Consider the following 10,298-nt stretch of genomic DNA (forward strand, 5'->3'; position numbering starts at 1 on the left):
ATTGCCTATTTTGTTATTAATACACAATATTTGCAAAAATGAAGGTGTTTTTCGTCTAATGTTTGGTGAATTTTGATTTATATGTTTTATTTGAATATATTTTGATGTTTATTAGCTGCATATAGAGTGTGTGTTTTTACAATATATTTAAAATAAAATTATAAACGGCGAGAGGTCGTGTCGAAAGTGCGAGTCTGTATTTTCTGTGCCCTGGCGTGTTTGTGTCGAATCTGCTGTTGGCGGAGTTAAGATGCGCCTGTAACATTAGTTTTTGGACAGAGACCATGGCAGCCACCAAAGCCTCAAAGGAGCAGAAATACGACAGGCAGCTCAGGTGCGTTCAAACAACAGCACGGGCTCGTCAAACTGCTTTATTTCTCCTTTAGCTCAATGTTATGAGTATTTTATTTGAGCGGTCGCTGCACAAACAAATGACGAAGCATGAATGCTAACGTTAGCTGCCTAGCTTTAGCCGGGGCTCTGTGCGATGTAGGTACAGCAGCTAATGTTTACACTTTGCGGCAAACGGGCTGGTTAATGGATGCTCTGCTTCTCTGTTTCATGTTTCTTCACTGTCAACACTGCCATCTTGTCTAAAAAACATAATGTGATATACATTTAAATATACTGACTGGATTTGATGGTAGGCTAATCATGCCGATTGCTAAGTCAAGTGGCTCTCTGTGTTTACAGTTGTTGCAGCAGCGGGTGAGGATGGATGTAATCACTAGAGGGCAATGTATACATTTAATTCTGTATGTTGTGTGTTTTCAGACTGTGGGGTGACCATGGTCAGGAAACACTGGAGAATGCACATGTTTGTCTCATCAACGCCACAGCAACTGGGACAGAGATACTGAAGAACCTGGTGCTCCCAGGTACTGATGGCTCTGTCGTTATAAATGATAATGGTGTTAATGCTGCAGCTGCTGATGGAAGCATTTCACTGATAGAAGTTATTGATCTGTTTGTCAGGTATTGGAGCGTTCACCATAGTTGATGGTCACACAGTTTCTGGGGAAGATGTTGGAAACAAGTAAGGCAGCAGTGCTTCATAAACTTAAATTATGTCTTAGTTTTACTTACAGTATGTGTTCATGAACTGCTTCATTTTGTCTTGCAGCTTTTTCTTGAGCATAAACAGCATCGGAAAGGTATGCGTAGCTCTTTCTTTGTGATTATTTTTACTATGATTTTTTTTTAGTATGAAAATAAAATGCATTGCCATTTGCTTTTATGTTTCAGAACAGAGCACAGGCTGCTACTGAGCTGTTACAAGAACTTAACAGTGATGTCTCTGGGAACTTTGTCGAGGAGGTTGGTATTTTTTAGAGTTGGACATGGTGTTTTCACAATAGGTACTAGTATGTCTCAGTGAGACATGAAAATGCACATAGTTATATAGTGTAAAGTATTATTATAACAATACTTAGATCACAATAATACATATTAAAGGGATAGTTCACCCTAGAATGATATTTCGCTCATTATCTACTCACCCTCATGTTGACTAAGGGCTGGAAGAATTTTCAGAGTCCACCGTCCCTTCTCTGAGTTACAGGGGGTCTTGGCGTAGCAGTGCATTTCAATGCAACGGTTGCAAAGGGACACCAGAGCTCTTCATAAAAAAACACACACAAAAAAACATCCAAATACCTCCATGATGCTCGTATGTAATGTCCGTCTTGTGCTGAAGCCCCAAATTGCGACCAGGAAGAGGAGCTTCGAGAAGCTTCCGCTACAAACAAGCTTAAAATATAGACTTAATTAATTTTTTTCAGGACAATTACGCAATTTGGGGCTTCAGCACAAGACGGACATTACATACGAGCATCATGGAGGTATTTGTATGTTTTTTTGTGTGTGTTTTTTTACGAAGAGCTCTGGTGTCCCTTTGCAACCGTTGCATTGAAATGCACTGCTACGCCAAGACCCCCTGTAACTCAGAGAAGGGACGGTGGACTCTGAAAATTCTTCCAGCCCTTAGTCAACATGAGGGTGAGTAGATAATGAGCGAAATATCATTCTAGGGTGAACTATCCCTTTAAAGTAGTGAGAAATGCTTAGGTAAAAGAGAAACAAGACCTAGTGCATATACTGAGAAGTCAGAATTGCTGTTTTCATTCATTAAAATACATCTTAAGATCCATATTACCCAGTGTAAATGTATCAGTATCATCACTCTTGCATTTGCTGTTATTCTTGCAGAGTCCAGATAAACTTCTCGACAACGATCCAGAGTTTTTCCACAGGTTTACCGTAGTCATTGGTGTCCATTTGCCAGAAAGGTATGAACAAATATTTTAACTTTACTCTCAACCATTATTGTAACAACATGAGTTTGTGAGAAATTAGTGTATGGTTTTCTGTAGTATGATTATTTGATTTCAATCAAGCCTACTAGTTTACAGAACTTCCTGCTCTTTACTTGATGATGATATTGATATTTCTACCTTTTTTTATTTTTGACATCTTTGGCAGAAACTGTTTTTGTATTTGTATGATTTGCTACTTTTTTATTTTTCTGTCAATTAATCATGTCAAATAATCTCTACAATTCAACAGCACATGTTTGAGGCTCGGTGCAGTTCTGTGGAGCGCCTCGGTACCTTTCCTAGTCTGTAAAACCTACGGCCTCATTGGCTACATGAGACTAGTGGTGAGGGAGCACACAGGTCAGTTCACTTTACTAGGATTCATCTGAAATCCTGATTTCAAATGATGATACAATGATACAACACTAGAGAACAACATTTATCCCTAAGTTTTCTTTTACATGTGTAATGCATGAATCCTTGAATTTCTAATGCAGTGCTGTGATGAATAAAATGTTATGAATTACCTCCTCATTTACATCAGCTTCTATCCAGCCTTTTGGGACAAACCTTTTTTTACTGCGTAGCTCTTTAGTTGTAGATAATTTGAGGTTGTTTTAATATATATTTATGACACTGTAATATCATCTGTTACTCCAGTGATTGAATCCCACCCAGACAACGCCTTGGAGGACCTGAGGTTAGACCAGCCTTTTGGTGAATTTACGAACCACATTCAGTCCTACGATCTTGATACTATGGACAAGAAGGTGTGTAGGTTGGAGTCAGTGCATGTGTGTTCACACATTGTTACAGTCATTTTAAACCGTGTCAGCCTTACTCAAACAATATTGTCCCATTTTTATTCCACCTGCAGGATCACAGTCACACACCGTGGGTCATCATTCTTGCTAAATACCTGGAGAAATGGCTCACTGAGGTACAGCACATTCTCTGTGGAGTATCTGTCATATATACCATTGCTGAGTTTTTGCTTGTGTTGCTGTAAAGTAAAATGTCCCTCTTGTCTTTGTAGCATAACGGTCAACCGCCAAAAAATTACAAGGAGAAAGAAGCCTTCAGGCAGTTTATCCGGGAAGGTATCTGTCGACCTGCTGTTTTGTAGTTGCCTATAAACTCAATGACTTGGCTGTGAAACTCAAACTTAGCTGTGATTTCCTTTTTTATTTTGTGTTCCTCCAGGGATCTTGAAGAATGAGAACGGCGTCCCACAGGATGAAGAAAACTTTGAGGAAGCTATTAAGAATGTCAACACTGCTTTAAATCCAACAAAGGTACCAAATGCTCCTGGTTTTTAAGAGATAAACTGTGTCAGTTTACCGTGTCGTCACATATCTCACATTTAAAACCTAATAGACTGTTTTTATATCGTGTCTTGTAATGTCTCTTGTTTTCTGCAGGTCCCTAGTCCTGTCGAAGACCTCTTCAATAGTGAGCAGTGTAACAACATCACATCACAGGTTTGGACTTTTTCCCTTTTCCCTGAAATATATACAAAGCTGAACCATAGTTTCCAGTCGGTCGTTACAGGCTTTTTCTTTTTTTAACTGTGTTGTGTATTCTGCTCACATGTCTTTGTCAGTCTACGGCCTTTTGGGTGATGCTGAGAGCCATCAAGGAGTTTGTCCACAACGAAGGCAGCGGAAGTCTTCCTGTACGAGGAACCATCCCAGATATGATCGCAGACTCTCAGAAGTTTATCAACCTTCAAAATGTGTAAGTGTGGAACATGAGTGTTAGCTGTCAGAGCAACAGGAAAGTTCAGTGCATGAGTTAATAATATGGTTTTATGTGGGTGTTGTCATTCATTTGTGTTTTGTTTTGTTTTTATTTGATTTCAGTTACAGGGAAAAGGCCATGCAGGATTCAGCAGCTGTTTCTAAACATGTCGAGTGTTTATTGCAGTCTGTTGGAAAGGTACGCTGTAATCTAATGTCTTTACTGAATCTCAGTGTTTAGGTTAGTCTGATAAAAGGTAGAATCGTGGCATTCAATGAACAGTTTATCTCTTGTTTGCTTATAACAAAAGTCTTGTTATTCTGATAAACTGGCCGTGGCTAAGAAACATTAGATTTGATCAGTTACAGTATGTACTCTTGAAGCGATGATTATAGTATTGTGGTTTTTATAACAATCAAAATCAGTTAGCTGTTTAAAAGACTAAAGAAAGGCAAGTTCAACCAACTTGTGAAGGCTGTTAATGATTTAACTGTGTTAACTATGAAAAAACGGAATAAGTATCAGTTCAGTTAAAATAGTAATAGATTTCATTTAAAATGCATTTGACTGAAAATGAATAACTGCTCATATTACTTTTGATTTGTCTTCTTACAAGCCACCAGAGAGCATTTCAGATAAGGACATCAAACTGTTCTGTAAGTAATCTTCTTTTTAACCAACAACCTATTGGCCCTAATATTACTACAATAAGTTATATTCCTGCTCACATATCAAAGTGTATATCATACAGTATATTTTAGAGTTATTTATTTTAAATTAAGTCCTCCACCCCTGAATAAGGTTTATTTCTGACTGTGGACGTCTATGCTGCTGTTTAGGTAAGAACGCTTCCTTTCTGAGGGTGGTGCGCTGCAGATCTCTGGCTGAAGAATACAGTGTGGATTCAGTGAATAAAGATGAAATCAGTAAGTCGGATACACATTTCCTATCTGACTGTGTGGTGCAGAATATATTCACTGATTAATAATAACTGTTTCTTTGCAGCCTCATGCATGGACAGTCCAGACAGCGAGATGGTCTTCTACCTCATGCTTCGCGCCGTCGATCGCTTCTATCAGCAGCACTCACGTTACCCAGGTACAGACGACGCTCGTACAGATTTGTCCTGTGGCTGAAGAGGTGAAACTGTCTCAAAGAGCCGATTTGACACTTCACAACTTAAAATCTGATGTTCTTTTGTGTTGATAGGGTTGAGATTTTCTGTACCTCAGTCATTGACAGACCATATCGACTTTATGCCATCTACAGAGAAAGAACATTGTTGCATCAGAGGTTTTGGCATTTAGCATGCCGTCTGCAGTCAATGGGCTCTTAGACATTTCTATTCCTTTTTGGATCTTTAGATTAAGTCCTTGTCGATATCAATGCATCTGCAGATGTTGCAATGTTGAAAGAGGCTGTCAGTATTATGAATGTTTTATTTTTTTCTCTAAAGAAGCTTTTTTAGATCATTTCTACTTTGTCATATCTTCCACCAGGAGTTTACAACTACCAGGTTGAAGACGACATCAGTAAGCTGAAGCTGTGTGTAAACAGCCTGCTGCAGGAGTACAGCCTCAACATCAACATCAAAGACGACTACATCCACGAGTTGTAAGTCACCACCACTCCTGACTCCTCACTGTGTAGACCAGAGACTGTGCCAGATGATGATTATTCATTTTTCTTCCCCCTGCAACCTTTCCATCACCCTCAGCTGTCGATACGGCGCAGCAGAGCCACACACAGTCGCAGCGTTTTTGGGAGGTAAATCAGAACCGAGTTACTCTGCAGCATATCTCACTTAACAAGTAAACTCACGAATCAAAGCTGTTTATTAACAGTTGTCACTGTGTTTGTTTAGGATCGGCTGCCCAAGAGGCCATCAAGATCATCAGCCACCAGTTTGTGCCCTTTAGCAACACATTCATTTACAACGCCATGTCACAGACCTCCGCCACCTTCCGTTTGTGAACTCAGTTACTGATCCGGAGGTTTCTCTCAGAAATATCAGAGGAAATAGGACGAGAATGAAAGATGCATTTACTGATCCAACTGGCTCCAATAAATCCAAACTGTAAATTGCATGCATGGTTTTGAAAGAGGGAGGAAAAAAGAAGGTATTGTTCTCACATTTGAAGGGGAATACTTCAGAAATATGTGCACTTAGACCTAAAATAATTTCTCATGGAGAAACTGTTTGGACTTTAATATTCTACTGATCATAAAGCATTGCCGTCTTCAAATCAGGGGAGCAGCACAGAGGGTTCATGTTTGGTGCTCAGCAGACAATAAACAAAGCTAAAGCGGGAAATGAAACACACAAATTCAAAACCTTCATGTGTAGTATTTTCATTTGTGAACTCCACATTAATGGATGACATATTACAATGTAGCAGCACTTTGTCGACTTTATCACAGCTGTCTCTTTATTGTGTTGTATTTGGAACAAGGTTTTTTTTTGGGGGGGGGTTTAAATGGGGGAAGAAGAAACAGATGTTGTGTTTTAAGTCTCTTGCATTGCTATAAAAAAACATACTTTCAAAATTTTTACTTGAATTTTGTTTACTTTTCTATAAAGGTGCAGCCAACACACATCCTTTTTACAGTGTGGAAAAAATAATTGTCCCTAGCATATCTGCCAGCTGTTGGGCCGGCTCAGTTACACCACTGTTCAGAAATGCTCTTGTAAACACCCAGAGTGAAGCGACCATGATTTGTTGTCTTGTTTAAAAGTTGAAACAAGGATTACACAGTTGTTTAGCCAGAGTAAATGTTAGCTGACAAGCATGTGAGGCCCTGAATGTGACCTGCCCCCTGGCAGGAATAACTTGACTTTGGTTGGCTGTGAATGACACTAGAGGGCGCTCTTCCATGTTTTACCACTCCTGGGTCATCATGTAGCTCCGAGCTTATTTTGCATACCTGTTCGGTGACCAATTCTTCAACGCTGACCCTTGCCTTTGACAGAGTTAGTTGTAGGAGGTTAACAAAAAACTAGTAATGTAAATAATCAACCAATATGTTGAGTCTCAGTCACTCTCTGGGATGCGTAGAAGTGTAGACACTGGTTTTTGGAAGAGTTTGACCTAATATGCACCACAGACCCCTGTAAGAGAGAGAGTGATGTTGTGGGGGGTATTGTGATGTAACTCTTGAGCTTGGTGCAGATTTGTCATTTGTTTTTTTTTTCCCAGACTGGCAGAATGGAAATTTGCCCTTAGCAGATCTTTTCCTTGTAAGACTCTCCAACCCCCAACCTCCTCCCTCCCTTTCTCTCTCTCTCTCTCACACACACACACACACATGCAGCTATCTGTCTCGCAGTCTCTCACACACACACGCTCCCCTCGTCTCTGTCCGTCTGTCTGTCTGAGCAGGATAGAGCAGGTTGCCAAGAAGTTCTCTGGCCATTTCCTAAATGAAGATTTTGTCCACTGCCTCTTCCAGATTATCATGTGTCCATCCATCCACCCACCGCCTCCCTCCTGAAGATTATCATGTCGCAGTGCCAGGTTTATTAGTCCAAACCAGACAGTTTACCTCTTTGTGAAGTTTGAGACACAGTCTACTGGGAGAAAAAAAAAGAAGAAGCTTTAACTCAGTTAATTCCCATGCAGAGGGTCATTGGAGGTGGAATAGTCGTTCTCATCTAAGCCTCTGGAAATGTTACCTACAGTATGTTGTGTCCAGTTCTGTCTGTGTCCACTTCTGAAATAAAGAAGATTCCCTTTCAAACACATTTACATTACTCAACCTTTGTGCACTGGGTAATGTTATCCCTAGATTCAATTTGGCATTGAGTTGAGATGTTTATGAGGGATGCTCTTTTTCTGGGAAGTTGAGTTTCATTCTTCTGAGATTTGAACTGGTTATTTATCACCACTTCTGATGTAACTATTTTACATTTTTGTTTGTTTTCTTTCCTGCTGTGTTTATGTTCACGTTCTGAATTTAGACTGGGCCGCCTGTTTGACCTCAAAATCACCATTGAATCTGTTTGCTTTGGATAAAAGCATCTGCCAGATAAGTGGATGTAAATGAGACTTTACAGTGCAGATGGGTCATGAGTTTTTTTTTTTTTTTTTTAGTGGTGTGTGTCTTTTGAACGTTTGTACACACACAGCTGTGTCAGCATCTTAACATCCAGTGGTGGGCATTTAAACGCACCAGGACGGCTTCAGTTATTGCGCTGTATCTGCTTTATCAGAGCTGCCTGAGTGTTTCCCTGTAACCTAACACCCCTGCTCTTATAATAATGGTTACAGACAGGAGATAATAAAGGGACAAACAGGCCGAGGAGACCTTTTTGTCTCTGTAACAATTCATGGTGCAGCTCCACACCCACACACCAGTTTTTTTCTGGGATTTTTCTTTTTTTTTTTGTAGTATTCACCTCCATTAAAGAGAAGAGAAGGGAGCACAAAACAAGAGTTAAAATGGCTGAAATGGATCACAGGGTAGTTATGTCATTGTTTACCAAAATGGGTAAATCAGCTACAGAAAACATTCTCGCAGTTGAGCTCACCTGGTCATCTGATGGTTCTGTGTATGAAAGGATGAGAGGTTTTTGTCTGATTGCCACTAGGCGAGGTAGTCAGGCTCAGATTCATTCCTACAAAGAGGACCCGTACTATGATATTATGAAATATCCCTATGAGAAATGTGGCTATGTTATGTAATTCGCTAAGTGCCTGTGCATGTGTCACGCTTCAGCAAGCAGGAGGTTCATGATTTGTTTAGCATGTGGTTGCTATTTGCTAATTAAAACCAGTAGACTGATATGAAATACGTCATTCCACATTTTGGAGGACAGTACTGACTTTTTCAGACCCATACCTCCTTAATTCTTCTTTCACTTTCATCACATGATACTGAATTTCAAACGGATCAGTTTTGTCTACTTAATGTTAAATTTTCTCTTATATACGTCACTCCACATAGCTCACAGTGATAGTTTTATTTCTCTAAATGTCATACCATAATCTGATCCTTGCTAAACTATAGCCAGTTAGCCAGACTGGTATCGTGTGACTGCAGGTTGTGACTTGGCCATAAAACACACTTCCACTCCACAGAAGCTCAAGAACACTATACAGTCTAAAGTAAACCAGGATGAGTTTAATATATTATTATTTACAGTATTATTTAAACAGCTCCACATTCAGGGAAGCATTACACATCGTTTGCCAGCGTTAGCCGCAAGCTATCGTTGCCCTGAGAGCTCAACACACTGCAACTTAAGAAAACACATGCAAATGCACAGTACAAACACACATGGGTCTGCAGGCAACAGCATTGTGTTGTAGGGACTCAATTTGCAGCACCTTTGTGTATTTGCATGTGTTTTCTTATGTTCTCAGGGCCGCCGTAACAAGCTGCTGCAAAAACCTGCAGTGAACTGGACTGAGCCAGTTTATCTCTCATGAGCTGAAATTTTCATCTGTAGAGAAAAGAATGTGTAATTTCTTCTCTAAAAGTTTTGTCACGCTTTAAACCTGCAATAGATTCTGTTTCTGGCCACCTGGGGGCATTGGAAACAAGTGGTGAGCACTAAATCCACACAGTTTAATCACCTTTTAAAGTTAATCAACAGTCCTTGAGCAGTATCTTTGATCTGGCTACCTGGTGAATGTGAATCCAGTATTTACCCTCTTTTTTCTTTTCCTTTTTTAAGCTCTGATATCTCCTTGTTTGTGGCTGAAGGCTCCACTGTGTTTACCAGCTGAGCGTGTCTGTCTGCTGTTTGGTGCTGAGCAGGTAGTTTGGGATTTTAAAAGCTTTAATCCTGAAATCGTCGGCCCTGCTGCTGCCAGAAACAACACTATGAAAGTAGTTAGGTTGCTGGAGCTGGACTCCCAACATAGCGAGCTGGAATTCACTAAAAAAGCGAATGTGAAAGGCAGCTGCAGATTTGCGTGGCAACTCATCACCACCACCGCTGCTCACAAAATATAAATAATAATCATTTAGAGGATAAATTATTCTCCACTGTTTCACAGTTTTCATACAAACACATCTTTATTCTGCCTCTAGTCTGTTGCATTCATGTGTTATCAAGACCTCAGCTTCCAGGCTCAGCTTGTAAACGCTTTATCTTTAAAGCCACAGGAGAGAATCGACAATGGGTGAAGTGTGTGTGTGTGTGTGTGCTCACTTTGTGTGTGTTTGTTTGTGGGAGTTACGAGGAGGGGGTGGTGGCCATTAATGCTGAAATCAATCAGTAAATCATCAGAAGCACAG

At 40.1% G+C, this 10,298-nt stretch overlaps 1 protein-coding gene across 1 annotated transcript; it reads left to right on the forward strand.

Moving 5' to 3' along the window:
* The first annotated feature begins 248 nt into the window (after positions 1 to 248).
* nae1 (nedd8 activating enzyme E1 subunit 1) lies at positions 249 to 6,142 on the forward strand. Its single transcript, XM_085806400.1, has 20 exons — positions 249 to 334; positions 775 to 878; positions 976 to 1,036; positions 1,124 to 1,154; positions 1,246 to 1,317; positions 2,209 to 2,288; positions 2,566 to 2,675; positions 2,976 to 3,085; positions 3,193 to 3,255; positions 3,352 to 3,415; positions 3,519 to 3,610; positions 3,737 to 3,796; positions 3,919 to 4,052; positions 4,178 to 4,253; positions 4,672 to 4,711; positions 4,895 to 4,981; positions 5,061 to 5,153; positions 5,555 to 5,669; positions 5,773 to 5,822; positions 5,920 to 6,142. The coding sequence occupies exons 1-20, from the start codon at positions 285 to 287 to the stop codon at positions 6,027 to 6,029; spliced, it is 1,602 nt and encodes a 533-aa protein (XP_085662526.1). The 5' UTR covers positions 249 to 284; the 3' UTR covers positions 6,030 to 6,142.
* The last annotated feature ends 4,156 nt before the right edge of the window (positions 6,143 to 10,298 follow it).

This window comes from Trachurus japonicus, chromosome 3, assembly GCF_045865225.1.
Source record: "Trachurus japonicus isolate A0001 chromosome 3, Traja_1.0".
Classification (NCBI taxonomy): domain Eukaryota; kingdom Metazoa; phylum Chordata; class Actinopteri; order Carangiformes; family Carangidae; genus Trachurus; species Trachurus japonicus.

Coding starts and splice junctions, on each gene's coding strand:
- nae1 (XM_085806400.1), top strand. CDS start 285: ATGGCAGCCACCAAAGCCTCAAAGGAGCAGAAATACGACAGGCAGCTC. Junction 335..774: donor AAATACGACAGGCAGCTCAG/GTGCGTTCAAAC, acceptor GTGTGTTTTCAG/ACTGTGGGGTGACCATGGTC. Junction 4,712..4,894: donor TAAGGACATCAAACTGTTCT/GTAAGTAATCTT, acceptor GCTGCTGTTTAG/GTAAGAACGCTTCCTTTCTG.